We start from the raw sequence: 24023 nt of genomic DNA, 5'->3' as shown, positions 1-24023 counted from the left end.
AGTAAATAAAATAATACATTTAAAGATGTATTACTTCCTTTTATACCTCCTCATCATTTTAGATGAGAAGGTATAAAACATAGATTATTGTGATAAGATTATGGTAGATATTCATCAAGCTAAATGGAGCAAGGTGCAGCTGAAAACAGGCAAAAAGGGTAAACAGATTAGCAACATTAATACAGCATTATTAACCCTTCATGGTTCAGACAATTCACTTTGCATTAGCATACTTTTTTCTTGATGCACTTGTTTGACTTGTGGTCACTAATTTTAGAAAAGCTCTATAAAAATATGACATTTTTATTACATACAATGAAAAGACAAGAAACAGTGTGTAGTGTGTTTGAATGTTTGTTGGATTTGGCTGTATGTAGGCACTAGAGTCCATCCCCCTGAGCTTGTAGGGCACTGCAGTTAATTGTAGGTGCTGGATCAGTCCAATCATCTAACTGTGCGAGCACAGAAGAAAGGAGGCTGAATAATACTGTAATTGATTAGGACTTTTATAATGATAAAACATATAAAAATGACTGAAAATATTAATTGATTGATTTTATTTCCCAAAAGGAGACAATTTGATCCTTAGGGAAGTAAAAAGCTGGACTGCACTGGCTTGGAAAAGTCAGTCTTTTTGCCTTTGCTGCAACACTTTCCTCCAGTGCAGCACAAGGACCTGAAAAATGTCTTCTGGTTCTACAGTTTGGAGTAAATCATGACCACTGAAAGATTAATCTGCTGGTAATGCCAATAGAAGGGTATATGAAGGAAATGTTAACACTGTTTTGGGTCTCACAATTGAGCCTAATGTTAAGCAGTAAAACAGAACCAATGTGCGAGATGTTGGAAATGTAAAAACGGGAGTGAGTCAGCCTCAGCATTGTCTTACTCTGTGAGAAAGCCCCCTGAGGAAACACCTTCACTCTGATTAATGCACTACAGCTGCATACCACCTCCCCAGTCTACTGCAGAGGCTGATAAAGGAACATACACACTCCAAACTGCCTCCCTTTCTTGTATCCACATCTCCATATCCACATCCTCTCTTTATGCAAACAAATGAAAAGAACGGCTGGGCATTTCTGTTGCAGACAGCCAGTGCCTCGTTTGCTCGCCCAGTGAATTCAGTAAGAAATCTAAAAGGCTATGAAAATACAGTCATCTGAACGTGCTCAGCACCGGCTGTGGTGGATTTGGATGACAAAGAATAGGTGTCTTAATCTCTCAACTCACTTGAGGTGCAGAAAAACTATAAATCCAGTCTGATCCTCAGCTGGCAGGATATTTTGACATTACACTGGATTTCTGAAAAGGCCGACTCAAGGGATATAAATATGATGGACAGTGAAGGGAGCTCTAACTGGGATACACATGTCACTCCCTGCTGAGCTCAGTCTGTAGAGGTAATTTATTATAACTCTTTTAGCCACTGTGCCTCACACTTTTGGTTCTATATGTGCAATAATAAGACCTAATGAGATGCTGACATAGGATGCAATGTAATATTTGGCCCATTTATCAAGCCACAGATGTTGCACAAGCTTCACATTTTGTGTAATGTCAAAGTAAAAAGTCCATTGTAGGTGGCCTGCTGTAGTCTAAAGCCTCTATGTTGTGCTTTCCTACAGAGTCACCTCCAAACACAGCGGCTCCCACAGCTTTCAAAATTGCATTAAAATAACTCAGAGACCCCGTTGGATAAATGTCATTGCAGTGTTGAATAGGGCTGAACAGCATCTGTTATGGAGGATTTCAACAAAAACAGTAAAAAATGAGGGTCGGTACGTTTCTTTGCCTGTACCAAGAATTGCATGTGGCTGAATCTTTTATAGGTCAACTCCTACCAAACACAAATCACAATGCACAGTAACTATAACAACACTTGCACAGGTATGGCGATATGGCAGCCTGGCTTCTGTCAGTCTGCCCCAGGGCAGCTGTGGCTACACCTGTAGCTGCCTCCACCAGTGTGTGAATGTGAGAGTGAATGAATAGTGGAGTTATTATTATTATTACTATTATTACTCTTCTGGCCTGGTTATTGCTTCAAACATGGAAGGAAAGATGAGACATCACCACGGCTTCTATTTGTTGTCTTTGCTGCAGCATTTTTGATTCACCACAAACTGAAAAGACCTCAGAGAGCTTTGGAGAAAAGTCCCAGCAGTCTTCTCATGACACTTTATATTTAGAGGTTTCATTTCATTGTAATAAAAATATAGGTACAATTCTGTCTGTCACCTGCAGGACTGTTATCTGTTTTCAGTAACACTATTCTGAATCACTGAGTCGAGGCCTTTGTCATGTATGTATCCTGATGAAGAGCATTTAAAAAAAGGAAAGTGAAAGAACCAACGTGAACAGAGTGACTCGATTTAGCCCAACTGAACTAAGGCCTTTTGTAACTTTGGAACCCACCTGAGATTCTCCTTATTGGCACCAAATCCAACCTTTTGAAGGCGAACCATTTCTCACTCACCATCGATAACCCCACAGTTTTCCCTTCTCCTCAGGTTAAGAGCCTTGGTGTCATCCTAGACAGTTCACTTTCCTATAAATCTCACATCAATAATCTCACCCGTTCTACCTACTTCCATCTATGCAATATTAACAGATTGCTTCCTTCTCTTTCCACCCAGTCTACGTCCATTCTTGTCCACAGTCTTGTTACCTCCCGTATTGACTACTGCAATTCTCTTCTGCATGGTCTCCCCCAAAAATCCCTCCATAAGCTTCAACTGGTTCAGAACTCTGCTGCTCGCATTATCACCAGAACCCCTCCTACCAGCACATCACCTGTTCTTCAGGAACTTCACTGGCTCACAGTGAAAATCCAGATAATATTCAAACTTCTTCTACTCACCTTCCAGGCCCTTCATAACCTCGCTCCTTCTTACCTTTCTGACCTCTTAACCACCACCTGTTCTGCCCGCTCACTTCGTTCTTCTTCTTCTATCCAGCTTACTGTACCTTCCTTCCGCCTCACCACCGTGGGAAGCAGAGCTTTCAGCTGCTCTGCTCCCAGGCTGTGGAGCTCTCTGCCCCCTGAAATAAGAAACATTGGTTCTCTCCCCCAGTTTAAATCCCAACTCAAAACCCATCTGTTCAAATCTGCATATTCACTGTGAATCCACTGTTTGTCAATTTTATCTTGTGCTTTTGTTTTATTGTTCTTATCTTGCCATTGTTTTACTAGGTGTCTTCTTATTGTAAAGTGTCCTTGGGTGACTTGAAAGGCGCTCATAAATAAAATTTATTATTATTATTATTTAAAGCATTTGTACAGCATATTGAAGAGGAAATCTTCTATTTAAAAAAAAACACTCCCACTGTGGAAGACAAACAAAGCTCTGTTACTGACATTACAGATCTGCACCAAATGTGTCTCTGGGATAAGAGATATCAATAATATTGCTTTATTTGCAAAACACAGTCATCTGCTGGTTTATCTGTAAGGGGAAGGGAAGTGACTAAAAGGAGATGGGACAAAAGAAACACATGGGAGACAGCCAGAGGTTAAAATGAATTACTAATTATTAAATGTATTGGCCGTGTACAAACACAAAGAGAGTGACAATTTTATAAAAACTTGGATAAATATAAACTGGTTCTGAAAAAAGTTTTGATATGTAAAATAAAACAATAATCCTGCAGTTTGAACTTTCATAAACCCATATCCTACTGACAGAAGACAATATGTTTCTTAGTTTAAATATATCAAATGTTTAAAGTCAGAAAACTTTAAGAGAAATAATACATCATTCTGAATCTGATGGCTGGATGCAACAAAATGCTGGGACAGTCAGTCCTACTAAAACAAAACAGCTGGAAACAGTTGTGGGTGTACATGAGTATAAAAAGAGGATCTTAGAGAAGAGCTTCTCAGAAATAAAAATGGGCCGAACTTCACCGGTCATCAAAAATAAATCTACAAATCCAATGATTTAACATAGAATTAGAGTCTCATTTGCATAAATGTAACTCATGTTCTTCAAGTGTCGAAATGCATAGAAATCAATACAAAAGAAATTTTGTTCCTCTAACACAGTTATATAACTATACCTTACATTTATTAAAAAAAAGGTAAATACACAGTTCCAAGTGTGGCAGACGAAGCTTCCATGACAGCCTTCTATCTAAATGATTACTCTCGGTGCACTGTGTACTCTGCAGTCCGTATGCTCTCTAAAAAAATGTCCTCTGGGAAAAGCTTGACTGCCAATGAGGTTTTGGCAAATATTTTATCTGCTAACAGTCTGACTATGCAGCAAAAGCCAGTTAGTTATAGTAAGGTAACTTTACCAAACATTAAATGATGCTGCACAGAGAATTCAATTTAAACACAGGCTTATCACGCATTTAAAACTTGCCTTTTTGTCCTTCGGGAGGGAAAATGAGCCTAAAATGGTGACAGTGCAATCGCTGTAATGCTCTGTATCCTACACAGACCATCACCAGTCTGAGAACTGGGAACTCTAAAGTGGACATGAGACACTACACTATGGAGCCCGACTCTTAAAAACTGACATAGACTTGTGAAGGTGGGATTAAGAAATAAGTCCTTAAAGTTATCAGAGCATGTTTAGGGCCATCTTGTGCCAGCACACAACATAACGTCATTGGTTAGTTGGTTGCGGCTAACTGACTTACATTGGTTTAAGTTAGGTAACTGGTGACAGAACTGATAACTCAGATGAAAATAATGAGAACAAAACTAAAAATCAGTCTGTGTGTGTGTGTGTGTGTGTGTGGGGGGGGGGGGGTGTCCACTTTTGTAGCGTCTCTGGCTGCAACATTGAGTTTTATGTTAACAAACCAAGGATGTGCTATCCAGCTTCACTCTCTATCTCTCAAGCCATAAGTGGTTTCTCACTGTTTGGCCAGCTGCCCTGAAACAGGTAAATCCACCTGTAAGCTGTAATGTGTTTGTAAATGAGGACTATGTGCAGGAGATCCTGTTTGAATCACCAGACTGACAATCTGGAGTCCGACACTCTGAGTTCCCCTCGTCCGCCCGGCTGTGATGAACTGCACAAACCAGATGTGATCAGGACTATTTTATGCAGTAAAACAGTCTCATTTGCCAAGAACACTCAAACAGTTTATCACATAGTATCAGACTAATATATACATATGGTATGTATATATTAGTCTATACTAATCCATATCTTTATATGTCTGTGTGTCTGTGTGTGTGTGTGTGTGTGTGTGTGTGTGTGTGTGTGTGTGTGTGTGTGTTTTGCATGGAAGTGCTTAATAGTCCTTAATAATTTGAGATTAGCTCCCAACTGTGCACCAAAGTAGGATTGTGAGATTATCCCTCTCTTCAGCACTTTTTAATCTACAGCGTACTCAAGGGCTCAGACTAAATTTAGCATGGAACTGTCAAAGATATGAGCCAGACACACAACTTGATGTGTTTCACTGTCCTTTCAGAGTCTACAACAGATCTACAGCCCCTGATCTTCATTGACTCCGAGTTACACACTGTGCTTTTAGAATCCCGTCCACAGACGATGCTGCAGAGCCTGAATTGTTGAAGTGCTCGGCTGGTACCATTAGCACACCTACTCCAAATCACAAGTACTCCTTCAAACAAGAGCGTGTGGAAAATCAGCTAACGTAGAAGTCTTCCACTCAAACCTCATGCTTTTTAAAAAATATTTAATCAAACAGTGCTCTTGGTTAACACAGCAACGTGGACTCTAAGCCATTTGACAAGAATTTTTGCATTTCCTCTTTCTTTGGAAAAGAAAAAAGAAAGAAGAAAGGAAACGTGTGGTTATTTCAACCACTGTGTGCTGACTGTCAGGAGACCTCACTGGCTGAGCCCTAGAAATCAAATTTGCAAAGAAATCAAGTACCGTAATTGTCGGGCTATAAGCCGCTACTTTTTGCACAAGCTTTGAACCCTGCGGCTTTTAGTCAGGTGCGGCTTTTCTATGGATTGTCCGTGATTTTTGTCATATCGTAAGAGGATTTGTTTTGTTTGTTCCGCTGTTGTACGGCACTACGTTGCCTGGCGGAAGGATCGGGGTTCAAGAGTGGTATGTTGGTCACATGTCCGTCCGCCAGGCAACGTAGTGCCGTACGAAGTAACGGGAAAAACAAACTTCAAAGTAGCGCTACGCGTTCAGCGGGAGGCGTGGATGACGAGCGGCGATAAACTTGCGAAAAGCAAGTTATGCTCAACTCCACCATTGGATTCTGACAGCGTGGAAAAGTTTGAAAACATCCACGATCACCAACGGATTTTGAAGGGCTGGACTGCTGCATGATGGAGAGGAGGACACCGCCACGGCCCTTCTGAGGGTGTTCGACTCTGACACTGACAACGAAGATTTCTTTGGTTTTGAAAGTGACAACGAAGGAGAGAAGCGGAGAGTGGATGACGAAGCCATCCTGAGCCTGTTCGTATCCGACACTGGAGAAGAGGACTTTGGTGGTTTTAGTGGCAGGAAGATGGTGAATGACTGACTTTTCTTCTTGTTAAAGCTGTGTCGCTGCACCTGAGCCTAAAAGGTAGTCCGAATCTATTTTTCTGGTGTGCTGTAGGTTATTGTTATGTACTACATTTGTTACTCATTTATGAAGCACAGCACATGTGCAAATATGTACCCATAACTTGTTTTTCAAAATATTAATAAAAGGGGTGTGTCTCCAAACAGCCATCTCTTTCCTGACAATTCCCTTTGTGCATATTCTCTTACATATGATAAGTCAACATTGAAACACCTGCGGCTTTTGGTCAGGTGCGGCTAATGTATGTACAAAACAGGATTTTCCCCTGATTTTAGCTTGTGCGGCTAATATTCAGGTGCGCTTTGTAGTCCGGGAAATACGGTAAGTAATAAATGAATAGGTAAAAGGTAATCGGCAATTAGAATCTGGAAAAGAAAATCAGACAACCTGACCAGGACCACCAAAAGACAGGTGTTGATTAGCTAATCACAGGCATACAAATGTGCAAGCATCACTTAAAGTATGTAAGCAACAGTCGTGGGTAACTGGTCAGAAGAATCTGTTGACAGCTTGTGCAGGTGATCCTCACCAAGCTGCTGACCACACCTCTGTTACAGAGTTCACACATACATGTGGGAGATTCATTATATTTTGGTCATAAACTCAGACAACAACTATCCTCCTCTATCTTTACATGACTTTCACCCAATAATGAAACTGCAGAAGTATCATATCTCAATAAAGACCATTCTAAAGTTTTTATCGACCTTAAGCAAACTGTCAGTGTTTGACAGGTTTGAGGTTTCTACCTGTGCTTTCTCTCTCTGCTCTCTCAGGTGGAGAGGGGGGCTGTGTTCTGCCCACAGGTGGAACTGCCCTTCCCAGGCTCGCACTCTTGCACCTGCAGTGCATCCTCTCATAATGACTGTGCATTTATGAATCCACCGTGGTGCTAATTTGGCTCGCTCATTAGTGCTTATTGCTGAGTTATTTGTCCCATAACCTTGTGCTTCTGTTTTTTCTCCCAGTTCTCCATCGGTAGCTCGATTCCTGTTCCATGGACGGTTTAAGTAAGTTCCAGTAAGGAGTCACCTGAATGTCACACGTGACTCTGTGGATTTATGGATCAATTCAGTATAAGGTTGATTCAAAAAAATTAATGCTCTGTAATACTGAACAGGATGTATTTATCATCACATCTTTTCTTGAAATGAAATATGAATGATAACATATGAAACTGGGTTAGCCAAAAAAGATCAATAAATGGATTCGATGGTTAAAGATCAGTGTTATTAGCTAAAATTAACAGGTAGCGACTTTTTATCTCTCACGTCATTAAATCATGTCATAATCACCGTTGTGCTACTCACTCTGCTTTAAAGAGGTTTTAAAATGTGCTTTTATTAGCAACTGACTTGCAGAATTATAATTCCTGTATATACCATGTTTTTGTTATATCAGCACAAAAAACAATTAAATGTTTTGTAGATGTAGTTAACTAGAAAATAACAATTGTGATTCTTTTTAAAAATATTGTTATGTAAATTATTTAACATTACTACCCTGTGGATTCATGGAACTTTGAAGGAAATGTGGCGCTTTAACAATGTATATTTGAAAAGAGGATTGGGTCATTGCCCCGGCGCAGCACCTGTAGGTGATGCAGACCTGTCTACATCTAATCCAAGCTCATGTCTTCTATTAGTGGATGAATAATTCACTTAGTAAATGTCTTTCAGGGAACGGTGAAAGCAGTCTGTCAAGGAAAGAGCTGTGCTTTAGTCATAACACAATACAAAACTGCAGAATCATTACAAAATGGAAGTGGCAGATTGATGTGAGACTGAGCAGGTGTTGGGAGATGAATGTAAGTCTGCCAGAGGAATACTAAAGCTCAAATAAAGTGAAATATAAGCTGTAAAAACACAGACACATGACAACGAGCAGAAAAACGAGGTTTTCCTACCGTCCTCTGTGGGGACATAGATGTTCAGATAAAGGCAGTCCTCGCTCTGCTCCTGCACGTAGGTAACCACTGTATCCAAGTTAGCCGTGAACCACACGGGGAGCATATCATTGAGTAAAAAGCGGTCCTCTAAGAACTGAGGACAAACTGAAGGAAACTGAGTAGCATTCCTGATACCGGGCCACGACATGGGGGGCTCTGGTGGTTGGAACCTCCTCTCCCCCGTTGGGGCCATTGCATATGGAATCCCCAAATACTGCTCCACTGGTCCCAGTATCTCATTGGGCAATGTAAGTTTCACTCCCCGCAACTTCCCATAATTGGTGGTGACTACAGGGTGCTGCTGGGCTTGAACGATAGCTGACGAGATCAACACCAGCCCCATCCACGACAGAATGCTGACCTTAGCCATGCAGTAACACATCCATGAAAGGCCTCCAGATGCTGTCATGCTCCTTTTGTGCTGAGCCCGAGCCTGGCAGGTTGTGGTTTTGGTCCACGCTTGGGTCCTGGGCACCCCACCAAGAAGCTGCCTGCTTCTCCTCAGGATGCAAGTTGAGCACATGAGCCCCGGCCAGTCAAAGCAGCTTTCTCAGAGCTCCCCATCCCAAGACTCTGTGGAGGTTGATGGCTGCTGGGTAACTGTCACTCCCAGAAGAAAGCACTCTGAAGAACACTTTGGTTATCTCAAGTCCAGCTTGACGAGATAGATAGTCCTAAAAGAACAACAAAAAGCATGTTGAGTGTTTCCACTACGACATATTTACAGTGTTATTGCAGTTTACCAGATGAGTCTGAGCAGATTAATCATCTTTAATTCAGCAAATTACTAGGGAAAAATTACTTGGATATATGATGTGTATGCACACGTATGTTCTTGAGAGGGTGAACTTAACCTTGGTTATCTCCTAAATGGTTTTGTTGGTTAGGACGAAGGACAAAATTTTGACTTTAATTTAAAAAGTGTTCAAACTTTTATTTGAAATGATTTTCTGTGCTCTCAGAATATATTGTTTGGTTTAGGTTTTCTTTAAACTTACCTTGACCTCACCCCCAACTGTAATGTTTCTATGTGTCGTTTTGCATCATAGATTGAAACATTAATGGTTTCAAAATGTTGCTTTTTAACAAGCAGAACCACGATTCGTCTTATATTAAACAACCAGTTTGGCTGCATGTACCTAACCACATTTTGAGTGAAAGTAGCAGCAAATAGTGTAAATAAATATACTATAAAGTGTATACGAGTCTAAACAACTCTTCCTGTTTTCCATATTCCATCCTACATCCTGTTTTGCTGTTTTGTGTTGGTGGCCAGGAATGAAGTCAAAGTTTGATCTGACCTCTGCGACACTCGTAACTCTCTGCTGATTGTGTTTACATTAATTTGAATAAAACATGTGTTAACTATACTTTATTATTATTGTTATCATCATCATCATCATCACATTGGTTTTTGTTTTGTTAAAGTGACCGAAGGCATCGGTGTCCTGCAGTTATTCTGAAAACGTCTTCATTTTCACTGCTTGCTGCCCAATAGCTAAAAATGAGAATACTTTGTTGGCTCCAGAACAAAAGAAAAGAGCGAGCAGAGGACTGTGGAGGATTGAGACTGGTGGAAATGAGTCAATAACAGCACATTTTCTTTGGTGAGGGAGTTCTGGAAAGTTCCTGGAATTATAAATCTATCCTGTAGGCTCTGAAGCATCTCACTGATATTAATTCAAGGTCCTGTTATAGCACCTTCTTCATTTTAAACTATATAGTTTTCATATTTTATTGGTTAAGGAAAATCAGCTCCAATCCAAATGTGTTGATTAATTATCCTCCCATTAAGTGCCACTGAAAGCAGCCAAATCAGTGATTCAATCTCATGCTGACCAGCACTGAGTCCTTTCTCAAAATGAAAAAAACAAAACTGCATGAATAGATGATCTTAGTAAGAGAGTCAAAGTGCCGATCTGTCCGATTCCAACAGCTTTACAACAATGATTAGTAAAACAGAACAGAGGGGAAGAAAATGTTGACTACATAGTTGAGACAAAGGCAAATGGCTGTACAGGCACCCTAACACTAACTGAGTGAATTTCCGAAACATTAACATCACAAAGTCAATCAGCCCTACAATGAGTGTGGATGTAGTGAAAAGAGAGTATGTCCCTGATCAGCGACACTGCAGTGCAGCAAGTGTAATTAGTTAAAGTCATCACAAAAAATGATAAAGAATTTTATAGTTTTCATGTTTCAGGAACACTGTATATGCCTGTAACACTGTGTAACATGTGACTATAGTTGCCTGCAATGCACTGGGTGTCTGCTGCTGTGCTCCATATGTATCGAGGATCATTAGTTTCCATGATCAGATTCACATTTAGTTTGTGAAAAGAGACACAAGTATACACATTTGTGTTGGCAGCAAGTAGAAATAGTTTCCCTTACAAATAACTTCCATTCACTGAACTAACACAACCAGTGCCTCAACATTTTAATGCTTTGAGCTCATATTTCTTTAATGCTACCTTTTAAATCTTGAAATGGCCTGACTCAGCGGTCCCCAACCTTTTTTGCTCCAGACCGGTTTAATATCAGACAACATTTTCACGGACCGGCCTTTAAGGAGTCGCGGATAAATACAACAAAATAAAAGGATGCAGCCAAGACAAAAACTGCTATTTTGTAAATATAATACTAAACATCAATTCACTGTGTAATTGTGTAACTTGCACCAACAACATCGAAAGTAACATCCTCCTCTCTGCCCCTTAATGCTCTCTATGGTAACGCGTAACTATTTCTTTCAAAATAAGACACACAACCACAACATTTGAAAAAAAAACAAGGGAAACCGAGTTAACGACAAAAACCCTGAAAACCATCAATTTCACACCCGAGCCTCGACTCTCGCGGCCGCTGGCCTAACAAATAAAACACCTGAATACACGTTTACACCAGACACATGATAGCTGTGGAGGACCAGAAGAGCCATGTGCATCAAATTCATTTTTTAATCACTGTATTTATTTAAACATTAATATATTATTTAATCATTTCATTTAAATAAAAATTATATTTATATTTCAAAATGAATTTCATTAATAAATACTACAACTTTAACATCCATTATCTGAGCTGGCTTCCACTCTGGAGGTTCTTCAAAAGGTGAGCAAATATGTCTTTCTTATTTCTCAGACCTGAGAATCTCGCGTTATAACAATTGTAATTGAGACTCTGGAATCCAGGTCTGGCTCTGAGTCTTGGCTGGGTTTGGACCCGGATTCAGACTGTTTTTATAAAATAACAGTCTGAATCTGGGTCCAAGCCTGGCCAAGATTCAGGGCCAGACCAAGACTTGGCTGACATCTGACTACCTATAACCTTTTTTTTAAAAATGCAAAAGTGTGATTTATCACTGCAACAGACACATGTTTTTGACCATGCAGTGTTCACTTCCCAAAGCATTTTGGTTATATTTTAACTTGAATTTGGGGAAAACAATTGTTATGGTAAATGGCCTGTATTTGTATAGTACTTTACTAGTCCCTAAGGACCCCAAAGCGCTTTACACAACCTGTCATCCACCCATTCACACACACATTCACACACTGGTGATGGCAGCTACACTGTAGCCACAGCCGCCCTGGGGCGCACTGACAGAGGCGAGGCTGCCGGACACTGGCGCCACCGGGCCCTCTGACCACCACCAGTAGGCAACAGGTGAAGTGTCTTGCCCAAACACACAACGACCGAGACTGTCAGAGCCAGTGCTCGAACCAGCAACCTTCAGATTACAAGGCGAACTCCCAACTCTTGAGCCACGATCGACCAGGGCCACGGTTGTGGTGACAGCAGAGTATGTGTCGTGCGGGATGGTGATTACGGTAATTTTCGCACAATATGTCATTTTTTAGTCTTAACAGGTTACTGTAACTTTTTCTGGTAGAGGGTGTGCCACATGCTTGTTTAATGAAGATGGTTCTTGCTTTGTGGCAATGTTCCACAGTTTTATAGCATTTTGATTGAATTGTGTGACTGCTGTGCAAGTTGTTGTGTAAGTTGGAAAAAATGCATCCAATTGTTGTCAATTGTTTTATTGATAATGGCTGCAAAATGCTGCCCCCGCGACCCGGCCTCGGATAAAGCGGATGAGGATGGATGGCTGCAAAATGAATTCCCCAAAACATCATCATTAATGGGGATGATGATTGTTGAAATAGGTTCTGGACCGAACCATTATAGGAGTGTAAAAGTGGGTCATTCCCACAGGTGCACATAAAATGCAAACAAGATAAAAATATACATAACAATCACAGGAACTCTACGAAATCAATTCCATGAAATAAACAACAACAATTTGCATCACAATTTTTAGAGACATTTTTTCAGAGACAAAAATAGATTGAATCAGAAACTTTTTTAAAAGGTTCCTTCATGTAATGATCTGCTAGAGGGTGTGGGGGGGCCACAGCCTCGTCCTCCAGGGCATGAAGCAGGTATGGAGGAGATCAAAACTCCAGACATCCAGAGGCCCCCAGAACACAAGAGACCAAGGAAGACCAACAGAGGGGCAACAGAGTGTGGGGCCTCCGTGGAGCAGAAGCCAGGGGGGGTTGCAGCGACGTGCCCGTGAGCTCTGCCGGCAGCCAGCTGTGCCTGAGTGACCGAGCCCCAGACCAAGAGGCCGAGAGTACCCCACCCCCGAAGTGGCCCTAGCGAGCCCCAGGCTCCAGGCCCCGATAAGCAGCCACCAAGCAGTGAGCCAGTGTGTACCCGGACGCCCATCCCGGACACAAAGAACCACCAACGCACCGATGTCTGAGGGAGTCCGCCACTGGCAGGGGAAGTGGTGGTGGTGGTAGTGGTGGTGTTGGGCGGGGGGGGGGGGGGGGGGGGGGGGGGGATAGGCCTCCAAACCTTGGAGGGCCTGAGATGTCCCCAGAGAGGTGGCGTCTGATACCCAACCTGACATATAGACACAGACATACAGGCACACACAGACACAAACATCCATTCCCACCCTCATGCGCTCATATGCACTTACTCCACACTCAACCAACGTGGAGACAGACATAAAGAGACGCTGTACACACGATCACACTCCCCAAGCGTACTCTACAAACCGGGTCTAGGTACCCTTGCCCCTGGAGGGGGGAACTGCACCCAGACCCAGGTGGTGTTACCCTTTTCCCTGCGGTGGGGAGAGGCAGACCGCCCCGACTCCGCAGCAGCAGGGAGGCCCCACACTCCAGACCCCAGTCGGACGGCCAACTCCTCCTCCTAGCCCCCTCGCTCCAGCAGGCCGCAGAGAACGGGGGTGAAAGAAGACTCCAAACCTCCCTCCGCCCGCTCATTGTAGTGTTGATGCATGTGTGTTCTAAGGTGCATTTAAAACCCAGGAGGGCATGAAGCTACCTGCCAGAGAGCAGCAGGTAAGCGCATGGTCCCTCCTGCTAGCCCTCAATGTATACGTGTATTTAAAATTGAGAGGTGGGCAACGACGCCAGGGGTGGGGTGTACACCCTGATGGTCTTTTGGAGTCCGTGTAGCGTGCCCACCCCCAAGATCCTATATGTATGTGTAATGAGAGTGTGAGTAATGTGAATGTCTAAGTTGTGGGATAAAATTGAGAAACAGGCAGCCAGAAGGGGCAGAGGGGGGGGGGGGGGGGGGTAGCCTCCTCTGCACCCTGGTGACATACCCCTACTCCAAGGCCCTGCATGTGTGGGTGGTTGTGGTGAAGCGGGAAGGGGGAGGCAGCTGGAGATGGGGAGGGAAGGAAGGGAGGGGCAAGTGACCCCTCCCTGGGGCCAGCTCCCCCGCTGACCCCAGTAGGCACCCCCACACTCCGCGACCCGCCAGGGAAAGGGGGCCCAGGCCCATCCAGACCGGGGCCCAGTACAGCAGCGCTGCCCGGCCCCACAGAGCCCGGGACAGTCCACCCAACCCCACCACAGAGAAAACTGCACCCACCCCACCATCCACTCATCTTCCAGACTACATGAGACAATAGACGCCCAGGCTGAGATCTTCCTCCACCTCTCCTGTATCTCCCCCTCCTGCAGAGGGAGCTCCTGAGGAGAGGAAAGCTCCTGCAAGATGTGACAATCTCCCCCACCAGTTGAAGAGCCCCCCAGGTGGCTCAATGCACTGGCGGCACCCTGCTCCAGGGCTGGGCCCCATGCACCCACCCGCCCACAACCCCGGCAACACACCAACCAGGACCCAAGCCCCCAAGACCCAGCCAGGGCCCCAGCCCAGAGACGGAGCACCCCCAGAACCTCACGCCCATCCCGGACCCACCCAGGGCCAGCCAGTCTACCAGGTCAGTAACCCACGTCCTTCAGCACAGACCCTCCCCTAGCCCCGCTGCACGCAGCCGCGAGGAAACAGTCACCTGAGAGCCAACAGAGCCCTTAAAGGGCCATGACCGCTACCCCGTGTTGAGTCCTCCAAGGAAGATGCTCTCCCCCCCCCCCCCCCCCCCGACGCCCTGAGCCTGTCCCTACCCCCACACCAATCACAACAGTGAAGGCGGGACCAAACTATGACCCCCCACCCCCACTAGGTGATGGAGCTGATCAAAGGAGCCCAGAGCAATTGATCTGATGTGGTGGCAGAGGCTGTATCAAGACTAATGTAATCTAATAGATAATTTCTATATTGGTTAGAATTAAGATTGTTTTTATTTTTCCAGTTCATGAGGACTGTTTTCTTGGCTATGCATAGGGCAGTGAAAACCATATGGGCTATATTCTTTTCTGAAGTGACATTATCTAAGCTGCCCAACAAACACACTAAGGGGGAAGTTGGAATGTTACATTTCAGACATTTTGATAAGTCTTCACATATCTCGCGCCAAAACTTCTGAACTGGTGGACAGAACCAAAGAGCGTGGATATAATTGTCCGGTGAATTGGTTTGGCAGTGTGAGCAGTTGTTGGTAGACGTAAAGCCCATCTTGAACATCCGATGACCTGTATAGTGCACTCTATGTAATATTTTGTATTGAATTAATTGAAGACTGGGATTTCTAATTAGATGAAAGGTTTTTAAGCAAATCTGAGACCAGAAGTTTAGGTCTAAGTTAACTGATAAATCCGCTTCCCATTTTGCAATAGGAAGTGATATTGATTCATCTGTTTTAGAAAGCATTCTGTATATTTTGGATAGTAATTTGGGAGTTTTAAGAGTAAGGAAATGTGTCGCACTTGGTGGTGTTTGTAGTTCAACTTGACCCGGTTTAAATTTCTTTCTTACTATGGATTTAATTTGTTGATATTCTAAAAATCTTTTCTTGTTGATCCCATATTGTGTAACTAGTCCGTCAAATGAAATAAATTCTGTTTCTTCTAGTATATGTTCTAAATATTTGATTCCTTTACCACTCCAGTTTACATATCTTCTGTGTAAAGCTATCTACTGCTGCTGTATTTTTTACAGGAAGTCCCTGGTAACCCCAGCTGCCAGCGTTTTCCTGTAAAAACAGCACTTTTTGTTTTTTTTACAGTGATATGTCTAAAAAAAACACACAAATATACATTTGTATACAGTGTTGGGAAGGTTACTTTTAAAATGTATTCCATTACAGATTACAGATTACATGCCCCAAAATGTATTCTGTAACGTATTCCGTTATGTTACTCAATGACAGTAACGTATTCTGAATACTTTGGATTACTTAATATATTATCGTGCTTTTTACAACAACGTGAATGTACTATTGCTGTGTGATTTATTACTATTACTGAAGGTCCGCGACTCCGAACTGTAGTAAAGGGACCTCTGACTAATACGGCGGGGTCCCTGTCGGCTCATAACCAAAAAATAGCTTTACTTTCTTGTGTGGGTCAATTTTTCTTGCAAGAGACAGAGAGAGGCGTTGAAAGGCTGCTCCAACGGAACTTATTGTTTCGGAGGAAAACACGAACACGGTGTACAGTCGAGTCTAAATAGCTTACTTACAACTGGGCTCGTCAGGCTCTCTTCTTGGCTGCAGTGGTTATTATTATATTTACATGCTTCCAGCTCCCGTTTTTGCTCGACGACAACTCGTACCTTTCCACTCCCCTTTTTCTCCCTCCTCGCGCTCACAGACACATAACGTGTATGGCAGTCCATTCTCCCTGCAGCACGGACTACACTGCCCATGATGCTACATTCTTTAGAGCTATGCTTGTAGCATTCTGCCTGTTAGCTTAGCACAACAACAACAACAACAGGCGCTCTCTCACCCAGGAAACACAGAGAGAGAGAGAGCATCACCCTGTAACCATGGCAACCGTAACGCTGCCGCCTGGAACAACAGAACGTAGCTGTCAAACAAAACCCAAACAGTCCTGACCCGCGACAACATGAAACAGGAAAGTACCGCAGTGTAATCCATTTATTTCAACAAAGTAACTGTACTCTGAATACCACCTTTTTAAACGGTAACTGTAACGGAATACAGTTACTCATATTTTGTATTTTAAATACGTAACGGCGGTACATGTATTCCGTTACTCCCCAACACTGTTTGTATATGTATTTTTAACAGTTAGTGCTTTTTTCCCTTTTAAAGCATATATTGTAATACTGCGCTCAATAAACTAATCACCTCTGAGTCCATTTGTGCTTTCTTTCTTGCCAGCCACTTGGCAGCACTTCTGTTCACACAGCTGAGCCATATTTACTCTGATGGATGTTACAGATGAAACTCTGAGTACAGCTTCCAGGTGGGCATCTGGAAGCCCTGACCTGAACTTGCTTTAACAAGCAAGACCTGGAATATCAGCAGCATGCAGCTCGTCAGCTGTCAGGTAACTTACTTCAACTGCAGCGTCAATATCCAAATTCCTCAATCCATATAAGTCATCTCACACTTCTATTGAACTCAACAAAAAAGTACTGGAACATCCATCTTTCTTGAAATTTTCTTCATTTGGCACCGAGTTTTCTTTTAGGTTTTTGAGAGCAACTTTACAAAGCATTCACAAAATTATGTTTAAGTAATGATTTTTAATAATAATTAGTGCTGTCAGCATGGATCTAGTTAAAATGACGTTAACACCATAACTGCATTAAAGTAAATCCTGTTAACGAGTTACCACGGATCAGCCCGTGTGGGCTGCACGGTGTCAACGCGTTAGCACCGTTAGCTCTTTAACGATCCGTGGTAACTCGTTAACGGAGATTTACCGCATTAATGAATTTATCCTCAGCAGCAGAGGTGGCTCTTGGTCCTCATGTCAGACAGTTTCATCGTGGTCTTGATGGTTTCTGCGACTGCACTCGGGGACACAGTCAAAGTTTTAGCAATTTTCCGGACTGACTGAGCTTCAGTTCTTAAAGTAATGATGGGCTGTTGTTTCTCTCTACTCCGATTGGTTCTTGTCATAATATGAATTCTAACAGTTGTCAAATAGGGCTGTCAGCTGTGCACCAACCTGACTGCTGCACAACACAACTGATGGTGCCAACGTCATTAAGAAGGCAAGAAACTCCACCAATGAACCCTGACAGGCTCACCTGTGAGGTGAAACCATGTCAGGTGACGACATCATGAAGCTCACTGAGAGAAGGCCGAGGGTTTGCAGCTGTCAACACAGCAGAGGGCGGCTACTGTCAGGAATCTAAATATAAAACATATTTAAAGTTATTCCTCAATTTTTTTCTTTGCTACATAACTCCATATATCTTTCTTCGTGAATTTGATGTGTTCAGTTTGTATCTACAACGTAGAAAATAGTAAAAATAATGAAAAAAACATTAAATGAGAAGGTGTGTCCAAACTTTGACTGGTAGTGTACCTGGTAATGCTGAGCATTCACTTGTTTCAGGTGCTTATAAGAGTCAGGACTGGTGTCAGGCAGGACGGCCTCTTGGCTCTATGGCTCCTACACCTGTACTTTCTTCCTCCCTCAGAGGATTTACCAGACCACCATGGTCTTCCACTACATTGCTCTACAAGTTCCCAAGGGCAATAAAACCTCCACCACAAAAGAGCCATAGTGTTATGTCTTCATCAGCGCATGCAGAAAACTACTGATGGATGAATTAATACAATTTTGGCTTTTCAAGCCACTACGGGTTACTTAACACAGGGAACCCATAAATAAAAACATTATACATGTTTGCATATAAATAATAAGGAAAAAGCAAGTTTCGACTCATTTAAAAGTCTTATTAATGAAAATGATGTGAAATAAGCTATATGCCTTTGAAAATGGGCAAGGGCTTTTATTCACTGTAACATTATATAACTGCATATATTCAACATATATTTAACAGAAGATGTATTGATTTTAGTGAGCAGTTGTTTGGTGTTTGACTACAACCGCAGGCTGTACATCACTGGCTCCTATTATGTTCACGCTGCCTCGCATGGCAGCACAGGAGTCACCAAACAGTAAAAGCATGAATGCAGCAAATGAAATGAAATTGTTACTCATTCTTAACTGAGGGTATATGCTTGTTTTTCTTTTTTTCCCTTGTGTGTGTGATAAATTGACAGAGTTTATATTACTTGCAGTAATGGGGCATTTTATGATGTGTGTTTGGGGGATAGGGTGTGTTTGTGTTTTTCAAAAAAGTCCTTCAGATGGCTCGAGCTGAATACAGAGTATGCATCCATAGGTCTCCTTGACAGAAGCACACAGGAGATTGTGAACATTGTTCTGACTCGTAATGATTATATGAGATACGTCTTATGAATATCAATGAAGCCGCAGTCTGTCATTTGCATTTCAATCATCATAAAATGATCCAGTCAGGCACTCTCTACTCCTGTGGCTATCACAGGAAGTTGAACAGACATAAAACAATAGAACTGCAACATACAGTTGCAAGAAAAAGTAAATCTTTTAGAGTTGTCAGGATTTCTGCATTGATTATTAATAAAACTGTTCTGAGATTCATCTAAGTCATAACAACAAAGCACACAATCTGACAAAGCTAATAACACACTTGTTTTTTTCAGAATCTCCACTTTACAGAAACAACCACTGTCTTTCTTGAACATAGTGAGTAATCAGTAATGGATTACAGGCTGGAAAAAGTAAACGTGTCATTTCTCCAGAAGCTACTTGGATCAGCTGACTTTAGAGCAGCGCCACCAAAGAAATCTGTGCTGCCAACATCAAACTGCACACCAACAACAAAATATCACCACAAATTTAAAGGAAAGTGGAGGGAGCATCGGGGTTTGAGGCTGCTTTGGTTGGTAATAAGTGAAGGAACAATGAATGAAAATGCTACCCACAGCTAGCTGCCTCATCTTAGACAGAAGATAACTAGTAGATGTTGCATGAAAGAACAAGACAATAAACGAGCATATCACATGCAGAAAAAAGAGAAAAATACATTTTTAAAGAAAATTCTAAGCTTTTTAATGAAGGCATCCAATAAATCTGAATAATCTGAAATATTTGAAGGATAAATGATCTTAAATCCCTCTTCACTGTAAAAGTGTCTTAAGCAGCAACAGGGAACGTGTGAAAGAGGCCAACGCTCCTAAAACACATGCTATGAAACTTGGGAAATTCCAGCAATCACTCTGATGTGCTAAGGCCAGATGGATGGATGGATGGATGGATGGATGGATGGATGGATGGATGGATGGATGGATGGATGGATGGATGGATGGATGGATGGATGGATGGATGGATGGATGGATGGATGGATGGATGGATGGATGGATGGATGGATGGATGGATGGATGGATGGATGGATGGATGGATGGATGGATAGATAGATAGATAGATAGATAGATAGATAGATAGATAGATAGATAGATAGATAGATAGATAGATAGCATGTCTGTTTTGCATTTTCCATCTCGCCTACTAACATTGGTTTTAAACCAGAGAAAGAAACTCAGATATGCTGTGATGTGAAGAATGTCTCTATTTTCTCCTTCTTATGTTACACAAACATGATGAGTGACTCAAGTTGTTAGCTTCTTAAATATGTGTTTTCCTGAAGTATCCTTTACCAGGACGATGACGTTTACACCTGTGCTCTTCATCTCAAAAGTCATTTCGATATAGTTCAGAGATTTCATAGCATTTCATATAAATGACATAAAATGTTTGTGCTGATCAATAACTATTGACTGTGAGCTCTTTGCATCAATATGACTGCTTAGCACTAGAAGCAACCGGAGGCTAACTCTGATCCCTTGGCGAGTCAAATAACTTCATCATCTCGTTTTTCATAACTTGTCTGAAGATTGGTTTAATCATCACAGGGTGATTTTTGAAGTGTGTGGGATCTCGATGCGCGGCCACCGTATCCTAGAGAAAGCAGACTAATCATTTTAATTTTGTAAAGAAACATTTCTCAGGGAAAAAGAACCCAATCTGATTTTTTATCAGCTTGTAATCGACAACATTAACTTTTAATTTCTTCTTCCTGATAAAGGCAGGCCCTTGCAACGGGGTGCAATGGTATAAATAGCAAGGAGGCTGCACTTTGCAAGAAGTCTTGTAATGGTAGCATAACAATGCTGGGACTTTCTTCACAGCCAAGCCACTTAAGGGCCTGATGTCTGATTTTTTACATTAACTGTGGGTAACTCCCTCTAATTCTGCCAATTTATGGACACATTGATAGAAAATGTGCATAAAGGGGTCAAGATGTTTACAAGAAAGTATTCATACTTACTAGCAACCATGTTGCTAGCAGGTTGCCATAGACCTAAACGTTTCCATACAGTACTCTACTAAAAACACACACCCCATGTGCCAAGTAATTCCTGTTCCAGTTTAGCAGCAATGTGAGAAAGTACCCCAATTATGTAACCAATCTAACGTAAACATAACCTGCAAATGTCAGGGAGAAGACCACCTGCTTTGAGCAGCATGTGAAAATGCACTGACACTTTGTGTTTGCCAGGCTCATCCCATCAGGGGTGCAAAACATGAACTACCCACAGAAGCCATTGTGGGGTAAACTCACACTCCACACCCTCACATGTGTGGTAACATGGTGGCAGAACAACCACTGGCTAACCATGAGTCGGGTCCATCTCTGTTTGCTTATTCTACCATCACAGAGGAGCCGGCCCTTTGCATTGGCCCCTGTGGACACCAGTGACACAATGAACTAAAAGTTAAGGTAGGCCCAAGCGCGTAGCTCATGCCATCAACATGCAACAGTAAAAACATTCTCTAAGAGAGATGATGCTTTCAAGCACCCTTCTTTGAACATGAGAGAGAGTTACCCCCCCCCCCCCCCCCCACACACACACACACACACACACACACACACACACACATCAGAATGAATCAAAGCTTTGCTAAACTCAAGTCTTGGTGTTTGAAGAATGTATTTCTTTAGAGAATCATATGATTATCAATAATAATCAATAATACTCCTGCAGCGGCTTTCAGATGCAAAACATATGTTTCACCTGATGTTCACACATCACATCTATTTTCTGGGTGTGTCTATGTTTTTATGGTCCCTTTTGCACCAAGTTCACCACTCCATTGTGCGTTCATGAATGACAACACATACAAGGTCATCCGTTTTTAAACCAGCAGCCTGTGTGGAACTGCAATCTGCTGCTGTTACGGAGCCAGTGTGAATGCCACAGATCCATTGAAACCACAGCATTAGCAGCGATGAAGCTGTAAATATCCACGCAAGAGACAAACCCCACTCAACCTTCCACTCTAACCGCCTTTTTTCCTGTTTTTTTCCTCCCTTTTTCTCAAAATCCACGTACAGATATCCACACCACCATCTTGTGGATGCTTCGATAGAGACGCACGCAGAGAAGTCCTGCTGGAAGATGCCCGTCTTTGTTGCATCCCATACACACAAGAGTTGTGGAAAAACGCGAGTGTGTGGCGTGTTGAAACGTTTTGCCACCTAGAGGGAAAAACGTTTTTAAGCTGGTGGAATACATCCGCCTATCGTGTCGGCGCTGTCGCAATAAAGGTAACCGAGCTGTTCAACGGGCGCAGAGTTTGGTTTAAGACACGATTCCAAGTCTGCGTGTCTACACAGAAATACACAAATAAACAAAAAGTGCAGTTCGGGATTTGAGATGTATGTTTATCATCTTCTGCATCAACCGACATCTTTACTGCAGCAAATCGTTTCTCTAATCAACACGTTCACGTGAACTGGAGTCTAATGAAAGTGCGCAAGAACAAGCCTGTCGTGCTGCGGGGTTTTCAGGTGAAAACATCGCCATGCCAGACTCCTAACAGTTTTTCCAACTGTAAAAAGGAAAAGCCTGATTCTATTAAGGTTACCAGTGTCTGGAAGAATCCCCTTTGGACTGTGCTATGTTGCGAGACAGCAGAGGAGGGGGTCAGCCCATGGAAACGCACAGACCTTCTCCCCTTCTCTATAAATCTACACTGTTATTTCTCGCTCGGGAAAGCTGTGAGGCTCGCCATGACATCCCGCCGGCAGCGCACTTACCTCAGCCTGTATCACCACCGTCTGACTTAAATGTAAGTCCCGACTTCAGGCGAAATACACACCACATAAGAAAAACGCAATAAAGTCCACGTCCAACCCGCTGCTCTGCAAATCCAAAGTAAGACGCGCAGTCTTTGCGCTCTGAACACAGTTAACTGTACGTCCAGCATGTGTCTTTGAGACAGACTGAGTGTGTGTGTGTGTGTGTGGTATGGGAGAATAGAGATGCGGCTTTATCAGCACAGAAGATGTTTCAATGAGTCACTGCAGAGGCACTGGAAACGGTGCTGAATCTAATTGCTCTCGCAGACCGAGTGTATTGCGCGGACAAGATTAGTGATAGAGAAACCAGGTCTCTCTCTCTCTCTCTCGCTTGCCATTGGACTACACCGACTGAAATATACTAAGCCTGCAGCCAATGGATTGCCGCATTCTCTCCATCACCCTTAACCAGCCGCTGAGTTGTGGCAGCTCTGGCATGGAGCATGGCACCAGCTACTCTTCAAACCCGGTTCTGGGTGCTAACATCACTGCACAATAGCTCACAATCACAAGGCAGGCTTTGCACTCATGCAAATGAAAAACTTTGTCTTCCTATTCTTGTCATAGTTTAGGATAATCTGACAGGTTAGCACTGTCAGATTATCCTAAACTTCACTGTCCACTTTTAAATCACGTCTTAAATCCCGCCTTTGGCTTTTAACCTCAGTGAGACTCAGTTTCTCTTGTAATGAAATTAGTTATTTAATTAATTATTTTACTTTTGCTTTTATTTATATCTTATGTAATTTTATTATATAGTTCCAATGTACAGCACTTTGTGTCAGCTGCGGTTGTTCATATATATATATATATATATATATATATATATATATATATATATATATATATATATATATATATATATATATATACATATATACATGTAAGCGCCAGACGTCTGCTTTATATTTTTATTTACGATTGAGTTCATGTTTGTTTTATAATTCATAGATTCATTACATAGGTCATCTTTTCAGGATTAATAAATGTGAAAATATATGTGTTTACATAAAGTAATTTTAAGTCACTGTTTTGGGATTGGAACCTAAAAGGGGTACCTCTCACTTTAAGTATGTAAGTGCAATAGTAGCATAAAACCCTGTGTGAGAGGGAAGGGGAGGAGCATGGACAGAGAGGTTAG

At 42.4% G+C, this 24023-nt stretch overlaps 1 protein-coding gene across 1 annotated transcript in view; it reads right to left on the bottom strand.

Annotated features, from left to right (window-relative positions):
* Positions 1–23201, bottom strand: part of nlgn4xa (neuroligin 4 X-linked a) — a 107464-nt gene extending 84263 nt beyond the window's left edge. Inside the window, exons 1-2 of the mRNA XM_086281688.1 lie at positions 22841–23201; positions 8429–9144 (exon numbers count right to left, since the gene is read on the bottom strand). Of these exons, the coding sequence (XP_086137814.1) occupies positions 8429–8993 (565 nt within the window). The 5' untranslated portion in view covers positions 8994–9144; positions 22841–23201. The remainder of the gene's footprint in view (positions 1–8428; positions 9145–22840) is intronic.
* Positions 23202–24023: the final 822 nt, after the last annotated feature.

This window comes from Aulonocara sp. 'chitande type north' Nkhata Bay, linkage group LG23 (genome assembly GCF_057382095.1).
Source record: "Aulonocara sp. 'chitande type north' Nkhata Bay isolate Kocher_YH1m ecotype deep benthic linkage group LG23, A_spYH_male_GT1.1, whole genome shotgun sequence".
NCBI classification, from domain to species: Eukaryota; Metazoa; Chordata; class Actinopteri; order Cichliformes; family Cichlidae; genus Aulonocara; species Aulonocara sp. 'chitande type north' Nkhata Bay.
The sequence above is the reverse complement of the archived record's forward strand: the minus strand, read 5'-3'. Positions and strand labels throughout refer to the sequence as shown.